Source organism: Apostichopus japonicus, chromosome 19 (genome assembly GCF_037975245.1).
Source record: "Apostichopus japonicus isolate 1M-3 chromosome 19, ASM3797524v1, whole genome shotgun sequence".
NCBI lineage: Eukaryota > Metazoa > Echinodermata > Holothuroidea > Aspidochirotida > Stichopodidae > Apostichopus > Apostichopus japonicus.
In genome coordinates this window covers 26,347,413-26,367,751 of record NC_092579.1, presented here as the reverse complement: position 1 = coordinate 26,367,751, position 20,339 = coordinate 26,347,413, and the positions used below count along the sequence as shown (strand labels likewise).

The 20,339-nt window shown below is 38.2% G+C and overlaps 1 protein-coding gene across 5 annotated transcripts; it reads left to right on the top strand.

The window, feature by feature from the left end:
* The first annotated feature begins 597 nt into the window (after positions 1 to 597).
* Positions 598 to 20,066, top strand: LOC139959757 (uncharacterized). 5 transcript variants are annotated; one of them, XR_011790219.1, is made up of 9 exons: positions 598 to 755; positions 3,736 to 3,910; positions 7,516 to 7,716; positions 9,436 to 9,708; positions 11,684 to 11,749; positions 12,900 to 12,968; positions 13,702 to 13,759; positions 14,700 to 14,777; positions 16,144 to 16,158. XR_011790219.1 is itself a non-coding variant. In XM_071957597.1 (9 exons), exons 2-9 carry the CDS (start codon positions 3,892 to 3,894, stop codon positions 17,540 to 17,542), a joined length of 861 nt encoding a protein of 286 aa, XP_071813698.1. In that variant the 5' UTR covers positions 599 to 755; positions 3,736 to 3,891; the 3' UTR covers positions 17,543 to 20,066. The 5 variants fall into 5 exon arrangements, 3 of the variants coding, with proteins under 3 accessions (XP_071813698.1, XP_071813696.1, XP_071813697.1); XR_011790218.1 differs by having other exon boundaries at positions 599 to 755; positions 16,141 to 16,212; XM_071957597.1 differs by lacking the exon at positions 13,702 to 13,759 and adding an exon at positions 17,478 to 20,066 and having other exon boundaries at positions 599 to 755; positions 16,144 to 16,233.
* The last annotated feature ends 273 nt before the right edge of the window (positions 20,067 to 20,339 follow it).

Here is a 20,339-nt window from a genome sequence, read left to right as displayed (position 1 = left end):
TAGAGCCTGCGGGTCGATTTTCGACCGTGGCAGGTCGATTACGTAATCACAAAGCTTTCCTAGCTATAGCGTGATAATTGGAGCCAATAAAGCAGATCTTTAAATCATCCAAAATGTTACAGTTGCCATTTTGATGTATGACTCACAGCCGTTGAAGTTAAACTTCATGTCCCAGATCGCTGGATATGACACTTTCCAGGCCTTGTAAGTTGCATCTAAGCATTTTCTTTTTTGAAATTACTAAATTACTAAAAAAGATATGCTCAAGGAGGGGGCGGTTTCCCTCTCGCCCCCCCCCCCTTTACTTTTAGCTACGCGCCTGTCCTGATTTGCAAACGTTTGGTACAGTGGCAAATCTCATCGTAAACTTTTCTGAATTAACTTCTCTATCTCTCCAAATCGGTTTCAAGAATATATCAAAATAACCGTTTTGAAGAGATAAAGTATCTCGTCAAAAGTGGGTACAGTAACTTTTAGATGTTTGACGTTTTGCTTTGTAAGTGCCCAATATAATGTGTATAGTGTGTATACACTTCCGTAGTTCGGTTGACAGAAAAAAGGCCCTATTTCAAAATAGGGGGAAATACCCCTTATGGAAACATATTGCGCAAAATTTACCTATTTTCCTATATACTATCACTATATCGTCTTATATAAGATTCAAGCTAACATATTAAACAGTAGCATCATGACCAGACAGCTTACTACAAAAGCAAGAGGCAAAGGAGGCTTCTATTTCTAACAGCAGGCTAACAGTTGAGTTCAAACTTAACCTGTTCACATAAAACTATAACTAGCCTAGCTTAAGTTAAGCCTAACTATAGCCTAGGACTAACGTTAGCCTATCAAGTAGCATATATATATCTGTGCTGCTGTAAGTAAGACGATCAGTTTCAATAAGAAAGTATACACTAACCAATCGTAACTAATTAGCGTAACGTAACTTGATAGTATGTGTGATATGGCCTGAGAAGACTACGTTTCGCTTGGACCCAGATTTCGCGTAGATTATTGGCATACTGTGTGATAATTCTTATACTTATAGGAGTCCTATTTCTGCAGCTGTATAGTAAAGCCTAAAGGCTTCATAATTGACACACCTTCGTAATTGACACACCTTCAAATATTACTACTGCTAGCAACGATACAGCAGGCAACCTAGACTTTTGGAAGCGAAGCAGAGTTACATATTTCATGAGTTTGGTTTCATTTCAGGTATGTGCCAATCAAATTGTGGGTTTTTTAAAGCTTCTATAGGTAGTCTGTGTATGCCCCAAGTTATAGCACTAGAAGTTTTCAAAAGTTCTTCACTGGAGGTCTTCACTCTCCAATTGTTCACAGACATTCTACATGAGCACTCAAGATGACTGGATGTCTCAGTGAGGTAAATTTCCTCTAGTCTAGGGTGGTAATAAAATAGTTATAGAATTTTGAACAATTTGAAAATCTGGCACATTTTTTGTCCCAATATAGCATACATTTAAAACCCTCCCAGTTTTGGCCCTCAGGTTTGCACATATTTTGGGCATTTGGAAATCTTACTCCCTAAAAGTAACCAAAATTACCTCAACATGTTATACCACTTCTCTATGGGACCTGACTTGTCTGAGCTAAGCTTAGAGGCTCAGAGCATAGCAAACAGCATAGTCAATGGATGGAAACTTACAGGCTTTTGCTTATCAACGAATACATGTGTCAATTTCGGGGCATGAAAGAGCTTGACACGGCAGACATTTTGTGGTCAAATTCTGCTCAGTGGTACATTGCGTAGGCACAGGACAATATATATTTTGAGATCATTACCCTTCTGAGGAACCTCACATATGAGAAATGCATACAGTTGAGTGATTTGGATTTCTCCTTGATAGATATCGTTGATCAAATCCTGAAGTACGTCAATTATGAGCCCACCATGCTATTGATGCTGTTATAGATACTTAAGTTGCTGTGTTTGCAAATACTTTTCAAATGCAATCTTAGTGACACACATCCTTAACCAAAATTACAAAAAAGAGTGTTAAAAATTAAATGTAGCCTACATCCATCTCAATCTGGTGGAATATGAAGAAGTCATGCATGGATAGAATTCACATAGGCCTAGTTTAAGTACAAAACAAACTACTGGGCAAACTTAATAGAGATCGTTATTACTGTTGTAATTTAAGAGAACATATTGCACTTTAACGTCTGGCAGTAAATGTAGGCCCACTAGCACACTGGTAATGGTAATGAAAGTGTATCAAGTAAGAAGTTGTGTAACTATATAGCATTTAAATTTCAAGTATAGCATAGTTAAGCACATTTTTCTTTGGCACTGCATGTGTCTAGCATAGTTGGCCAAAATGCCACATAGCTATATGGTTACACAAAGTCACCTGCCTTGGCTATTTATAGTAGGCTATTTATTCCACAAAATTGTGGGTGAAAGAGATATCTTCTGACAGAAATTATGTTATTTAAATGTTTTTGGATTTCCAATCTCTTAGGGAGTCATCATATAGATTATAGTTGTTGAATTTGAAGTATAACACATCACTCTGATCAAAGGGAAGATAGAATTAGGCAGTTTTTTGTGTGTAAATATGACATTGAAAATTTTGCAAGTTGCTGATGTGTGTGCATCATCAACATTAAGCAGCTTAACTTACAGTTTTGATATATTTTATATTCAAATGTGAACATGCTTTTTTTTTTGGTTGTTGCTGTTGTTGCATTTTAATAAAACTTTAAGTCACAGTGCATCATCTTTGTGTTTTTAGTAAGGATATTTCTTTCCATTCACTGACATTACCATCAGAAAGTAATGAATACTATTCATAACTTCAACTTCAAAGTGCTACTGTAGGCCTACTCATGTTAGTTTCCTCATGTAGTAGCATTAATTCAGATTTCATTTAGGCCTAGATCCAACTTGCCTAGCATTTACCTAGTAAAGTTGGAAGTTTAAGTAAGTATTACATACTGTACCTTTACTGGTGCAATACTGTTTAAAGTTTGTAAGCAGAACCTAGTGTGCCTTTCCATTAAGCAGTATTTCTAGTAACTTGTGGGGAAGAACAATGTTTTGTTAATACTAGTAAGCTAATTTCATGCGTTAGCATGCCATGCAAACACAACCTATTGGCAGTGCAGGCGCATTGCCAAGGGGGGGGGGCGAAGGGGGCAGCCGCCCCCCCTTGAGCATATTTTTTTATTTTTTTTTCATGTTTTTATGATATCGCTAGTATTTTCAAAAGAGAAAATGCTAAGATTCAACTTACAAGGCCTGGGAAGTGCCAGTTCCAGCGATCTGGGAGGCATTTTCAGCCAAAATTTTCTTGTACGCTTCGCGCCAACCATGGTGGCGCTACGCTTAGATAGTTTGCCATGCCAAATCAACAGTTTCGCCCCTCCCTTGGCAAATTCCTGGCTACGCGCCTGTGGCAGTGGCAAATAGCTGTGGTGGTTGTTAAGATTAAAACATTGTATTACGTACAAGTACCAATGGTAAAGAATACATTCACAACACATATTTTGGATTACACTGTTTGAATTAAAATACAGTCCTTAAGTCTGGACACTGCATTGGCATGTTACATTTGACCAGCTGTGAAACTACAGTTTTGAAAAATGCCTTCAAACTTCTAAAGACGAAACCACCTAGTTAATAGCCCAATTAACTGTCATGCATGCTTATCATAAATGATTATGACTAATAAGTTGTTCATACATGTCTCATTCCTTCTATACATGTAGTCTGAGCCTCAACTGAAGCAATACTCAGATGATTTGGTGCAAGAGACGAAAGTAGCAGGCAGAAGTTTCGCTATTCTGGTGTATACACCAGGCATCGGTTACAATCTCCTTCAACGTTAAATCTTTCCTTCTTCCGAGCAGGATTCAGCAGTTAAGATGAAAGAAGTACTGAAAGGTTTGTCACTCCTATCAAAAATGTTGACAATATAACAGGCTGAGGATTAGAGATCTGGAAGATATTTAAACTGTGATACTTGCTAAAGACAGAAGGTTGCCCTACTTTCTCACTTTTCCTAAGCTAGAAATGCACAGTGAAAAAAACGGAAAAACAGAAAATTGATAATAGCAATGCTCCAAATCTAACTTTGAGATATATATCAGGAAAAAAGCCACCATTTCAAATTAATACTGAGTGCATGTACAAATTTTTTGGGAAAAATGAAAAGAACATCTCATAATTCAATTTCATACAGTTTTAAGCAATTTATGGCAACTGTATCATGCTTGTGTATATATCTAATTGATAAGATTGGAGTTCCAGCTACTCTGCCTATGTTAAATAAATGGTCTCTATCAAGATCTTACCAAATCAAACTTAAGAAACTTGTATTGCCATGTTCAAGTTACTGTAGTCGATGCCAGGTTCAATGTGTGCTGATGAGAAGCCCCCAATAACTACCGATAGTAACATATAAAGTTAGGTCTGTTTGTGTTTCGATGGCGGCTCAACGCCATAAATAATAATAACAAAATTAACACAGATTTCGAAGACTGCATTAAACTGATTTTTACGATTTTATTTTATTATTATTTCATATGTGTACATTTGGTGTACTGGAAATGAGTTACTATCGACCATTTCCTGGCAAAATTGGCATCAAAAGTGTTGTCCACCTCATATCCCTTGATGCATTGTACTGAAACCTGGTGGGTTGGTTTGATTAAATGGGGGCACCACAGGGTGCACAGTAACATGGGGTGAACTTACTATTCTTGTGATGGGGATCAAAATGTAATATGTTTGTGTGTGCAAATATCAAATAAGAAAATACAACCTTTTGACCATTATGCACCTATGAAAAGGGATCAAAGTTCATCAAAGTGGTTCACGTTTCAAAATGACAGATGCCTCAAAACATTATATTCCAGTGTCTGGTGTTTGATAGCTTTAACAAAATTGCTTCAAATGAAACTTTGATGAAAAATATCCTTTGGGCTATTGTGCACATGTATGCTAAGATGACAAAATATCTGAAACTGTCAAAACATACAGAAAGTATAATGTTGAATGATTTGTTTGAATGAATACTATATATTTAAAGCCTATTAGTACAAAATGTCAATGAATTCAGTAAAATTCAGGGCTTTTGTACTTTGTGAGTCACAGTGATGTCCTCATATTCTGATCAAATACCAAAAGTTTGGGATGAAATTTGCAACTCCATGGATTGCCTACTTTTTAAAAACAAAATCCAGTTTCTTGATATTTATAAATGAAGGTGCAGTGAACATGTATGTTGGGTTCATCATGTTGCATGTAATACCCATGCATGTAAGGTGTACACCACTAAACACATCATTGGTCATTAAATAGAGGTCACACGTGTCTATTGTCTGTGAGCGGTACAGCCTACTTTAGTTGCAGGATATATCTGCTTTTCACATGAGTTGCTCCATATCATAAAATGTTCTCACTGTAAGGCGCGGCGGAATGGGAAAATTATTGGGGGGGCTAATGTGTGGAGACTATCTAAACGGAGCGCCACCATCGGTTGGCGAGGAGCGTACAAGAAAATTTTGGGTTTTCAAACCCCCAGATGGCCGGAAATGGCACTTACTGAGTGTTTTATGCTGCGAATACCTAGCCCTAAAATATGGGTTTCAAGCCTGCAATTTCTCAGATTGCACGTAAAAATCTGTAAAAACATAGTAATTTGTATATTCGATGGTGTTTTAAGAGATAAGCTCTTACTCGTAGTGTACTCGCAAAGACGTTTTGAGTGTAGTAAATTACTACTTGCTATTAAATGCAATAATTAAATAAATGTCATAAGAAACAACAGAAAGCATTTCTTAATGTCAACAAATGGGTAATTCCAAAACCATGTGCAGTTGCCAACAAATTTCTATGAACCAAGCACCGTCACGAATGCATGTACCCTATACAGCACAGGTGAAATGCTAATATTGTGTTTTTGTTCGTTTAATAAGTGATTGCGTTTAAACATAGAGCCATGTTCCACGCCTTGCGTGTACTCTTAGTGTAAACGCAAATTTTGATGAGCGTTTAGCGTGTAGCGTTTAGCTCATTATGTACACTCTTATTTAAAACACTAATGTTCAATTAGGCATGATACAGACAATCAATTCTCATATCGTTTGAATGCTCTGGCTGCAATGCTCCGCACCTACCCCCCCCACACGTTTGCCCTGCTCCCCACCATTCACTAAAATTATTACACCTATAGTAGACGTGTGCATTGGACAGATCGACAAGTATTTATTGAAAAATGGGCAGATGCACATTTCGGAGCCTTGGTAAATATTGGGGGGGCTTATCATGCGTTTGCCCCCTCAACTTTTTCATTGGGGGGGCTGAGGCCCCCCAAGCCCCCCGGTTCTGCCGCCACTGCCAAGGGCTGCGGAAGCACTTTTAATCTGGGGGGCACCGATGTCGAAGGGCACTTTGCAGAAATTCGATTGGACTGATGCAGCCTGATATTTAGTACCCTATATAACTCTTTTTGTATGATCTTATTTGCGTATACACATATCACTCCATCAATGCCCCTCCCCCCACCCAGTGGTGGAGTTAGGGGTATTGGTCAGGGGGCGAGAATGGTAGTAGAGGAGCTTTTGACACTATCTAAGCGGAGTGCCACCACAGGTTGGCGCGGAGCGTATAGAAATTTTTGAGTAAAGATACTCCCTAGATCGCTGGAAATGACCCTTCACGGGAGTTGCTAATTTGCAGATAAACGAAGAAAAAATAGGTGTCATCGACATTTTGTCAGAAAATTAGGCATTTGGGAGCGCAATAAAAAAGTCAATAATCGCGAATAAGTAAAAGTAGTAAAAAGCTGAAAAGGGCGCCAGCAGTTTATTTGAGTCTGTCGGGGGGGGGGGGCATCTGCCCCTCTGACTGTATGGACGCTCCGCCACTGCCCACCCCCAACCTCAAGGAAAAACGGCATACTAGCACTGCAATATCCAATGTGCAAATTGGGAAACAAGGAACAAGTTTTCTTTCGAGACAAAGTGAGGTGAAATCATTATAAAGTCCAAGTCCCTGCACACGCGATCGATATATGCATGAAAGCAAATGAAATGTGTCAAGAATGTTAGAAGCCGTGTGGTAGTAAACATTTGAGTTTGACCCAAAGAAATTAATTAATAGTTCTAAATTAGGATTAGATCTCTTACTGAAATATCGCTTACCTAATAAGGTGATCAAGAGTACATTTTTTTTATGTAGAAAAAGGGCACATTTTTAACCTGAGGAAAAGTGGGGGGGCACGTGCTCCCTGTGCACCCCTTGGTTCCGTCGCCCTTGGCCACTGCTCACTGTGCAATGTAGATATCCCCAGTTTGAAGAGTAAGCATAATTAGCTTGCCTTTTGAGAGACTTGAATTCACCAAAAAGTAAAATAAAACATGAATGTTTTTAATGAGTAAACTATGTCTCAATGAATGCTCCAAAAATGCAGATACCCTGACTAAACTGTTAATTTGTGGAGAAATTTAATATTTGAGCTCTCTATTTCTACGTCTCTCTTGCAGGTATGCTGCTGATTCTGTTAGTTTTGGACATTTGCATAATACGATTAGTCAGTGGAGCGGACTGCACAGACGCATGTTATGACCACAAAGATTGGTATTGCAAGAAAACATACAACGGCTATAAAGCAGAATGTTGCAAATGCCAAATAGCTTGCAATCCTAATGTTGGAAACATGATGGATTGCCAAGGTTTCTGTCAAGGTAAGTTGGATTGTGCAGCCAAATAAGTCTTCTCACATATATATACAGTTGCCTGGATTTTGATCAATTTGGACTCAGCTAGTGATCCAGTTCAGAAATCCAGCTCAGCCATCCCTTAAATTACCAAATAAAGTGTACACATATATGTACATATATACTGTTGGCCTTTGTAAAGAACAAGTTCTCCCCAAAACAGCTAAGAAAAATCTTGCTGCCTATGGGAGATATCATAGTTTATAAGTCATGTCAAATCTTTGATGCCTTTTACTCTCTATTTAATGTTCCTTTTTGTATTATTTAGGTAAAATGTTGATATTGAATCCAGTGGCATCATGAGGTCATATGAAGGACTTCAATGTCATAGATTCTGCATTTGCGTGTGCTCCATTACGGAAAATAAATGTTGTGATCAATGAAGGAAAACATAAAGAGTTGAAGCATGTGTGGCTCGATGATGTCATATTAAGACTTGAACAAGTCTACTTCAGCCCTGTGTGTGAAGGAACATTAGATCTGAAGTTTCCTTCACTGGTTTGGGAAGTTGTTTATGACACGTACTATATCTCTATTACATAGACTAAGTAATGTTGCTTGGGGTAGCATACGCCCATTAAAAGCCCCATTGACTTTCACTTTTAAATCACAAAAGTAATGTGGTCTCTAAGTCTAGATAGGAGTTTCACTTGCTAAACGCTACCCATCACCGGATAGCTGACAAGTTGGCCTTTCATGGCACCATCAATTTTCCGTATCATGACCATGTACAGATTTTTGCTATCCGAGCCGGAAATTTTCGTCACTTGTAAACAAACCTCTTCACTCAGTAGTTAACAATTTTCCTACGCTGCTCCTAGGAGGCCTAATGGGGTCTAAAACTGCCTCAAATCAATTGACCAAATTTTCTCACCACATGTACTTCCATTCATGCTCTTCAACATGTAAGCCACAAAAAACTAGATCATGATTGATAACAGGTCAAAAAAGATGTTCTCCTGCTGCTTTTTGGTACTTTTCCTGAAACAGAATAATCGTGCGGATGGATATAGACTCATGCCACCTTGGGTGTCTGTATTTGTGTCCATTAAATAATACATCTGCATGCATCCATACACACAACTGGTGTAATTTGGCAATAAACTCACTTGTGCATACAAGTGGTATTTTGCTCTACACTAGTGTTCTTGTACATATAAATTCATTGACTTACCTAGCTGTATGAAATGTATGTTTATGCCTGATCGTGACATTCCATTTAACGCCAACAGTCTATGAGAAAAGCAAAATGTTCTTTCCCAGAACTTAATGTCTTCATTCATTACCAAGTTGACTCAACGATGGGATCAACATAAAACCAACGATAATGCTGGGAAGCACTGCAGTGTTCAAAGCCTCTGCTGTGTAGCGTCTTCAGATTTTTTAATTTTTGTATCTGAAACGTAAAGTTGAAACCCTAACGAGAGTCTAACTTTTGCTTTCAAAGGCAAACATGGAAGCAAAGTCATATTCTTAGCAGATGTACCAGGTCTTTTCAAATCGGTATAGAGGTTGTTTGTGTCATTAACTGGCTATATTAGCATCTAATTGCACCTCTTTGAAAGAGCAGAATTATTAATTTTTAATATAATGCACGGTAGGAAACATCGTGCTACTTACTCGGTTTGTAAACTGTGGTTTAATAACATGATGACTATTTGCTTCTAAAATACTTTTACCTTTCAGAATCTCAGTATTATCAGACCACTGCAAGAACCCCAACAGTTACACTACATGATGTCTCGAGCATGCTGTCCTCTGCAGAACCAGTCACAACGATTGAAGTAACGTCATCCTCACGACACCTAACAACAGATGATACTACTACATCTTCTGCACAACCTCTTAGCACTCTCACAGCACAAAGAAAGTGGAAGAATCGATTGTCCACCTTTTTCGCTATTCTTTGGAGATGTTCCCTGGTGCTTGTTGCTTTGTTCTTTGCACTTTGGGTTTACAGTATGTTAGATTAGACTCCTACTTCCTTTTGCAGCAGTTTCTTTGGCTTGATCACTTAGTTGAAAGTTCATATTTCTGTTTAAATTGCCAATTTGAAATCTATTGAATATAATACCAATTAATCAAAATATAAAATATCTTCAAAGCAGGCGTCAGTTGGGCGAATAATTATGATTAGACCCTGTCCAGTTCAGTCTGAAAAATTTTGTCTCCCAGACACTTTTTAGTGGTAAATTTTGACATTTTTCTTTTTGTACGTATATTATGTACTTACAGGAGACATGAGTAGTCAAGCTACTGATCTGCTTTCTTATGTGATTTTCATATCACCTTATAGATTCTATCCCAGTCGATAAAACAAGCTGCTGTGAATAATAATGCTGTCATTTATTTTAGAATTTAGACTCTGAGATCTGTTGTGAGTTCAGTTATCCGTCACAAACATACAGTACAACTTGCTTCATAAGATTAAGGAAGAACTTATCTTACAGCTAGCAGGATTAACTTGAAAGTGATCAGCAAGCAGAGGTCAGAATGTGAACAATTTAACAGCTCCATCTACCAAAAATTGTTAAAAAAATGGTTTGTTAGGATTGCTCAATATGGTGTGCAACTAGTGAACAGAAATATAGATATAAGTCAAAGCTTTCTTGAGGTCAACAGGTCAAAACCTTATAACCTTATAAACATGATATCTCAACAAGCAGAATGTTGAGAAATGTGTATTGCTCATGGTGTGGGTCACAGGTCAAAATGTCAACATGAAGTCAAAATGTGAAAGAACATTGTAAACACGATATCTCCTATTTTGAGTGCAAGATCCCAATGATTTGTTATGGGAACCAAAGGTTATTAGGGAGGTTTGATATGGGAAACCAGAGGTTACAAGATAGGTTGTTATGGGAACCAGAGGTTACAAGGTAGGGTTGTGTTTGATGAGCCTAAAACTTGCAGTCCTTCATGGGTATAGGGTTACTGATACAAGTTTTGCTTGAGATTTAGCTTTAGAGATTTAGCAATTAAGCTTTGAGATTTGTGCTATTTTCATGCAGCTGGTCTGAGTTTCCTATTGGGACAAGATACAGCTGGGATGGTGGTCACTGGTTTTTTCGGTTGCTTCAGCCTGCAACGTCCTGAACTTATTCCTCACTCAGAATATTACACTGCACGCACTGGTGTTTAATGTTTTGTGTGACTGCACATACACACTCATGCACGGTGGTAACCTGGTCACAGCATTTGGTACTATTTTGATAACAGCAGTTATTACAGTAGTTGGACCTATATGGACCAATTCTAGAGTTTTATTACTTTCTATCTGTCTTTTTCACATCTACAAAGTCCACTTTCCTCAAGTGATAGGTAATTCATGCAAGTAATTTAGTGGACCTGATTCAAATTCTCGGTAGTTCATCACACATGCACTTTTTCAATATCAGAATTTATCCCATGCAATATCAAGTCAGAAAACTTCATTTATGTACTTGACTTAAATTATTTGAAAATGAATCATGTCTAGGCAAAACTACAGCAGGCGCATTGCCAAGGGTGGGGGGGGGGTGAAGGGGGCAGCATATTTAAAAAAAAATTTTTAATGTTTTTATGATATCGCTAGTAATTTCAAAAGAGAAAATGCTATGATACAACTTACAAGGCCTGGGAAGTGCCATTTCCAGCGATCTGGGAGGCATTTTCAGCCAAAATTTTCTTGTACGCTTCGCGCCAACCATGGTGGCGCTCCGCTTAGATGGTTTGCAATGCCGTATCTAGGGCTCTGATAGTTTGCCAAGACTTTTGCCCCTCCCTTGGCAAATACCTGGCTACGTGCCTGAACTACAGGGCTGTTATGTGTTTTGAGTACCACATGTCATAAAAAATATAAACAAATCATCACAACCAGCTCAAAAAAGCTTTTCTTTAGTAATTATTACTGGTGGTATTGTCACTGCATATCAAATTTTATCTTTCCCTGCAGAACGAAAATGTTGTTCCAGACAGCGGAAGGCAGCTAACGGTCGACCCAAGCAGGGAAAGAACGAAGGTATACTCTCACATTCTCCTGAATACTAAATTGAAGAGAAAACAATTTAGTGATCTTATAGGCTGTGTTCATTTCTGCCAACTGGGTATCTTCATAATAAAACAAAACTTTAAACTTTGTATCTTAAATTGAGAAATCACAAATTAGTTTGTAGAGAATATAAACTATAGCAGAAGCATAAACTAAGGGTGATCATAGACAATTATTTACTCTTGTATTATACACTTCGTTTTTACTTAATACAGAGGTCAGTCGTGATTGATGACATAAAGCACATCAATGGTTTGCCAGGTGCATTCTCAGTGCACAACCGAACAAAGTGCTTCTTGTGTTGATGAGCCATATAGTATACCCATTTGTGTGTTCAATTTCAGTGTCGTAAAGATACTTTCTCATGTTATTTTATCAATGACTCGTAAACACGACAACTCAACAATGGCAAATTGGATTGAAGTCATACTTGGTACATAGATGCACCATAGTGTGTAGATGAACCCTATTGTCTTTTGGTGCTCATCTCATGAATAATAATGAGGTCACAAGGTCAAACGTGAAAATCTCCAAATGCTTATAACTCTGCAAACAAAAGTCAGAATATATTCATACTTGGTATTAATGTGTTGGTAGATAGTGGGTACATGGTAACATATGTTCAAGTTGACATTAGGTATATTTATTAGGGGGCGGAGCTTAAGTTCATTTTCACTAAAATAGCTTGTAAACATGGTAACTGAACAACGACAAGTTGGACTGAAGTCATACTTGGTACATATATGCGCCATAGTGATTAGAAGAACCCTATTGATTTGGTGCTCATCTCAAGAGTATTAATTAGGTCACAGGGTCAAATGTAAACATTTTCAGAATTGAATCATACTTTGTGTGAAGGTGTTGGCAAATAAGGGTACATGATAATGTATGTTCAATGTGATATTATGCACATTTATTAGGGGGCAGGGCTTGAATTGATTTTTGCTAAAAATAGCTTGTAAATTAACATGGTAAGTTAACATATTTAGTAGGTAGGTCCACAGTCAGTGAGAGAACCATGCTGATCAATTTAATCAACAATGACGAAACCTTGGTATTATAATCTCAATTGGCAAGGAATCACAATGAGGCCCCTGGCTGTATTGTTTTTTTTCTGCAGGACGTGTTGGTGACCAGATTGCTTTCCAAGTAGTAGATGTTGTCATTCAGTCTCCTAACAGTCCACAAGGTAAGGGTTTCACTGTAAATATTACATTTGCAGCGATTCAAGCCCGGCGACGTCTATGAATGTTTGTCTGTTGTTTCTTTTTAATAAGTGATGACTATATGTGTGTATCATGGATGTCTGAGCTGTTATACAAGATCTTATAGCCCTAGTTTTAAAGCACTAGAGTTGTTGGTGTTACCAGTCGCATTACCCACGGTAGGATTTTGCTGGTTCCATGAGCCTATTTATAATAGTTATGTTATGTATTGCCCTGTAATATGATCAAATGGAGAATACAATGGTATGGATTGTAACACGTAAACAACTTATAAACTCCATAGTATGGCAGAAAGAGTCAATGGAGTTTGTAGACATACATGTGTCTTTTCATTAGTTTGGTCATAGGACTTGTATTCTTAGTTCATTGATTAAAATCAATTTATATTGCTCTTTCAAAATTGGATTGTAATTTTCTTATTCCCCTTTCTGTCTCTGATGTGATTATGTTTGATAACGCTGGTTAGATGTGTATATGGTTACAGTTGCCAGGGCAACAACTATAAAAGGCAAACCTATTAACGTGAAATGACAGATGCCTAAATCCTTTAAGTTCATGAGATGAATATTGGAAGCAGGCATATATGTATGGTTAGGTGGTAACAGATAACATAGATTGAGTCTCTTGTGGGTCACTGGAAATCTAAATTTAGTGTTTGTTATACTTGAGTTGTTTTCCATTTTTCTTTGCTTTCAGTTTTGGTTGAGTGGGGATTATGTTTTGTCACATATCACAAGGAATTTCACTTCAAATGGTATCGAATATGAGTAATTTCATGTGTGCCATACTTTGCCTCTTGTTTACTTGCATCTTATATAACTGTCTTGGTTCATGATCTGTTGATTTTTGATTCATATTTTAGTAATGATGTTAGGTGTTTTCCATTTATGGGCAAGAGGAGAATGACCACAAGGTAGCATGGAGTTTGTTTGTTTCGCATGGAATGCAACATGTCTGGTCTGTAAAAAAAACAAAAAAACAAAACTTATCGCCCAACCTTGTATGTTCAAAAAAAGCTGCTCCTAGAAATAGCATGTCCAATTTCAGTAACAAAGGTAATTATGGTTGAACCTGCAAATAGAACAGTAACAAAGTAGAAATTGTGTGTTTGTCATTTGCTACATATGTCAAATCAGACATATATCTGACATGCAATATCACCATTTTAAGCACAAATTAATACCCGCATAGGTAGGCATGATGTGTTGTGAATAATGGATCTTCACTTTTCTTGAATGCTGCTAATTTATGTTAATAAATGTAACATTTAATTTGCATGTTAACTGCTGCATGATTCACCCTCTCGATCTCCCTCCTGCCTGCCTGCATGTTTAAGCTTTTGTGTTGTGGAGAATGTTTTGTCATTTTGCCATTTTAAAAACTGCAGTCAGGACCTTTTCTATATCTACAATGAAATTACTAAACTGACTTTTGAATAAGTGTTTGCTTAGATTTATATATACAAGAGCGTAAAAATGCAGCAAGGCTCAATTTGAGCTTACAGTATTGAGACTATGTTTCATAATGATGTACATACATCAATAATACCAAGGTACGATCCAAATTCAGCAATAGAACTTGCAGAAATAGAATAACAGTTTCAAAATTCCTTTGCTGTGGATAAAATTTACTGTGGTGGTAAAATTTCTCCAGTTTTCTTACTAGTAACTGTTTGTTGTTATTTATTTTTGCAGGACCTAATGGTACTGATGTAAAGCAGACAGCTACCCTACTAGAATCAGTCATATCTCACCCCTCTGACAGTGGACAAGGTAAAGGATCTTGCTGAGCTGGTATTATATGCAGCAAATGATTAGATATTCCACTCCTGCGCATGTGTTGTGTTGAAATTTGTTTTCCTACAGAGGCTTTGTTTTCTGTTTCATAGATAACGATAGTAAGATAGTAAGATAACGATAGATTCATACAGGTACAGACTTGAAAATAATGGTACTGTCACCAGCTATCAACAGTTGGTGCTTCTTCCCCTGTCACCAGCTATCAACAGTTGGTGCTTCTTCCCCTGTCACCAGCTATCAACAGTTGGTGCTTCATCCCCTGTCACCAGCTATCATTCTTCCCCTGTCACCAGCTATCAACACTTGGTGCTTATTCCCCTGTCACCAGCTATCAACAGTTGGTGCTTCTTCCCCTGTCACCAGCTGTCAAGTTATCAACAGTTGTTGGTGCTACTTCCCCTGTCACCAGCTATCAACAGGTGGCGCTTCTTCCCCTGTCACCAGCTATCAACAGTTGGTGCTTCTTCCCCTGTCACCAGCTATCAACAGTTGGTGCTTCATCCCCTGTCACCAGCTATCAACAGTTGGTGCTTCTTCCCCTGTTACCAGCTATCAACAGTTGGTGCTTCTTCCCCTGTCACCAGCTATCAACAGTTGGTGCTTCTTCCCCTGTCTCCAGCTATCAACAATTGGTGCTTCTTCCCCTGTCACCAGCTATCAACAGTTGGTGCTTCTTCCCCTGTCACCAGCTATCAACAGTTGGTGCTTATTCCCCTGTCACTAGCTATCAACAGTTGGTGCTTCTTCCCCTGTCACCATAATCAACCGTTGGTGCTTATTCCCCTGTCACCAGCTATCAACAGTTGGTGCTTCTTCCCCTGTCACCAGCTATCAACAGTTGGTGCTTCTTCCCGTCACCAGCTATCAACAGTTGGTGCTTCTTCCCCTGTCACCAGCTATCAACAGTTGGTGCTTCTTCCCCTGTCACCAGCTATCAACAGTTGGTGCTTCTTCCCCTGTCACCAGCTATCAACAGTTGGTGCTTTCATTGTAAAAAATATAAAGAAATCCCTTAGGTTGTACAGAGTTGTTTCTGTTTTTAATATTTTGTTTAATTCTTTGTATTGATGTTGTAACTGCTACTGAATGCTTGATCAAATGTATATTTTAGAGTAAATGTGTTAGTAGACAGTAGAAGTCTGTCTGTCTGTCTGTCTCTCATTTTTCAGTTTTGAGAGAAGGGGACGGGGAGGGGGATAAGGAGTTGGTAATCATTTGTGGAAATGGGAGAGGGTGGGGGGCATTGTCACCGCTTCCCCCTTGGAAAGTATATGCTCTTGGTTATCATTGAATATCTGAAAACCTAACATACCTTTTCATGCTGTCCTTTCTTCAGAAGATATGAACGTGGGAGAGATTCCACCCAATGCCTATGTGCACGGTACTGCAACCAGCTCTGAGGGGCGAACCACTCCTGTGAAGATAAATGGTAAGTACTTTGTGTTACACAAAAATTGTGCTCGCAACCTAATGTAAAGGGGACCATTGTGTACATCCATCTTGATAGCATGAAATAAAATACAAAGAGACAGTTAAAGCTCTCACCTCCAAGGTGGCACTTGACATTACACTTTGACAAAATGGCAGTCCCTGGCACTGCTTTACAACCTAAGTTTCTTTCAGCCAAGTGGAGCAAGATTTCCTTTGATAGTCCCTCATGCTGAAGACCACTGTCAATATGTTAAGATGGTGGTTGGGTTTGTGTTATTAAATTATTAACTTAGGGTGAAAATAGTGTTCTCTTTTACCTTGTCATTATAGCTAATTCGTTTTTTTTTCTCATATAAGACATCGCAGTGATATCACTAAACCCAGTGGCGGAGCTAGGGGTATTGGTCAGGGGGGGGGCGAGAATGGTCTGTAGTGGTGCTTTCGACACTATCTAAGCGGAGTGCCACCACAGGTTGGCGTGGACGCCACAGAGCGTACAGACATTTTTCGAGTAAAGATACTCTCTAGTCGTCAGCATGACCCTTTCCGGGCCTTGCTAATTTGCAGATAAACGAAGAATAAATAGGTGTCATCGCCAACAAAATGTGACAAATGTCAATAGGTAGATGAGAGCGCAATAAAAAAGTCAATAATCGCGAATAAGTAAAAAGCTGAAAAGGGCGCCAGCAGTCCATTTGAGTCCGTCAGGGGGGCATCTGCCCCCCCCCCTCCCCTGACTGTATGGACGCTCTGCCACTGACTAAACCATTTGATTACTCTAAAGGTAACACTTGGATGCACCATAGACATGAATGCGATAACCTTTAATACTGATCATGTGAAGTCAAAAATGATCAAACTTGAAAATGTTGAGTTTGGTGTTACATTACATGTGCTCATATAAGACTAAACCATTAGATAAGTCTTAATCTCATGCTTGGATGAACCATAGACAGGACTATATTAGGCAAAGTATAGCCTAACCATTTGTGAGTGTGGAATGCTATGTAAAGTCAATTGATATATTGGCATGAGATTGGACAGATGCAAAGTTCCTGTGAGTAACATACATAGTAAAGATGAAAATTTAAAAATGCATAAACCCCCTCAAGACACATGATTAGTGTTTGACTGGTTTGGATGTGTTAGCAGGATATGATTGTTAACTTGAAAATCTTTCAAATTTGGAAAATGGTGGCCCTGGTGTCATTTTCTTCCACTTTATTTTCCTTTCCTACACAGAGGATGGGTCAGCAAGTATGGCACTCGGAGCAGACCCAATTGAGAAACTAGCAGCACCCAATTAAACCGATGCCAGTCAGGGAGAATGGAAGCCGTCACTTCCCAATCTGCTAAGAAAGGTTTTTTTGCCTCCACAGAGATGTATCAGGTTTTTTTTTTGTTGCACTGATCACCAGCTATGAAAGGAGCATAAAATGTTACTTTTTATTTGTTGATCACTCAATTCTTTAACTGGAAGGTCTGTATTTCAATGGCATTTTTTCCAGTGGCATCACTTGTTTGGACATGATTGTGGTGTGTAAAACATATTTGTTAGTAGTTTTGGTTAGAATTAAAATTAAAAATAACTAATATTATTTAGTCAAACTTTGGAGAGGAATTGATACATTCAATGCGATTAAACTTTAAGAAAGGACTTAAGGGTAAATGACCTATTCATTTTGAAGGAAGTGAATATTTGTGATAAATTAGATATCATTGTTCTACCAGAACTTTCTCAAAGTGCAATCCATTATTTATTCTTCGAACTGTGCTCAGACATGGTTTTACACCTTGTTGCCGACAGAGGGCTAAGACAATGGAATTGTGATCTAAGGTTTGCAGGTTGGAATTCTTGCCATTACATTGTGTCCTTGGGCAAGGCACTTCAATCTCCCTTGCCACTCTTCACCCAGGTGTATAAATAGGGACCTGCGAGGTAACTTGTAAATATAGTTGTGTGTGCGGATTCGTGGACGCACCCTATAGGAAGTCCCCCAGGGGTCACGATGATGTGGGGTACTGTAGTGCCCTGGGAGTGACTGTTTTGATATGTGCACACTTGGGTGTGTGGGTGTGGCATGTTACCAGTGACCGGGGCTCAAATGTTGTAAAAGTCCTGTGAGAAGGCCATGCCTTTGATATAAGACTGTAAACGTTTTAATTTTAACATTAACTTTTTACTTTCAAGATGTTTGGTGTGTGTGTGTGAGATGCCCTTGCAAACACATTGCAAAAAGTGCAGCTTTCTAGGTATGTAGATGCAAGTCAAATGAAATTGGTGGATGCTATAATGGCCAATTAAGGCTTGCATAGGTCACAGTATGAAACCTTGTAAACATGGTGGTTACTCCAACAATAATCTTGGATGAATTTCATACTACGTGTGAACATACAGGTGCTGGAATGGTGGGTTTGAGCTGTCATTATTATATCTTCCAAAATTAGCTTATTTTGACCATTTTTATTAGAGGTCAGTAGACAGAAGATGGCATTTAATCATTTGGTGATTAATCATTTGATTATTTATTTAATTGTTTTTGTTTGGATATAAACAGTGTGAAAAAGTAAGTTCTTCAGAGGCTAAATGACAAGTGACAGTGAGAAGGTACAAAAAAGATCCTGCTAGGATCGAAAGGTCAGACCAACTTACTTTAACACATTCTCTTACACAGGCTCTCTATTGGATAAGCAGTTTGCTAACAGTATTATTTTATTTAGATATAAACAGAAGTACAAAATATCCTTCTATCATTGATAATACATATGATGGCTTTAAGGGCACACCTTTAGTTCATGCCACTTAAAGAAAGGGCATCCAGTTGTAAATACTTAAACCCAGGGATGCAACCACATATAGGCCTACTTCTGGAGGCAGAGGGTGGGCCAAATTGAGGGGGAGCACTATTGTGGATGGTTTGTACTCTGTGATGCACAATAATACTTATAACAGGGTGTGTCTTTCAAGGCATTGTTACCATGCCCCATAGTTATCGATTCATCCGAAAACTGGGGGGTTGTATTCGCCTTAAATTCAGGTCTTGAAATGTGTGTGATAATAGCAAAGTATGATATGCATAGCAGCATGCTGAACTAGTTGGCAGTTGTAGGGAGAGAATGGAAGGTATAGTTTTATAAATGATATTGTGAATGTAGATTTTATTGAAAGGATACTGTGGTATTATGTATGTATTATGTATTAGCTGAATATATATGAAGAGGTAATGATACTACAGGGCAGACGGTGTATGTGTTTATGGCATTGTACTATAGATAGAATATAATGGGATTATGAGATATGACACTAGGTATGATATAGGTGCCATCTCCCGTAATTTCATTTTTGATTAGTTGTCAAAAGGCAAAAGGAATCTATGCATTGGTGATGGACAGTGTGTGTACTGCTTTTGGTTTGTAAACAGGAGACGACAAATATGTGCACAATGGATTAAAATTTGTACCTCCTTAGGTTGCAAGAATTATGCTTTGGTGGGTAAGAAATAAGATGTAGATTCTCCTGGAGATCAAAGTTCATTTGAGGTCAACACAGGTCAAACAGATATGCATTTTTAGGAAGCAGTTGTTTAGTATTTTAAGCTGGTTTTATACAAAAAACAGAAATCACAATTTAACACGTTTTGTGTAACAATTTCTGATATTTGTACTTTTTGTATATTCATATCAACTTATGTTAATACTGACACATAAGCTTAACCTTCATCCACAACAGATGTGGACATTAAGATGCAGGGGATTATTGATTAAGATGCAGGGTATTATTGACTTCTGTATGTCCTAAAATAAACTGTTTTCCATCAATAACTTTCTTTGTAATTTATTTGTTCAATTGTGTATTTTGTATTTTGACATATAGGTATTTGAACAAGCCATCACTGCTGAAATGGCTGAAGTAGTAATAGGATATTTAAGGGAGACGGGAAGCCGAGGGAGGGGTGTTAGAAATGCGAATTTTAAAACAAAAATATCGGCATGAAAATTCGTCGATGATAATTTAGTATTAACCGGACTTGTTGAACAACCAATGATCCTATTGCCCTCCGCCCCTCCCAAAAAAGAAACGTTACTATGAAAAGAGATCCGTTT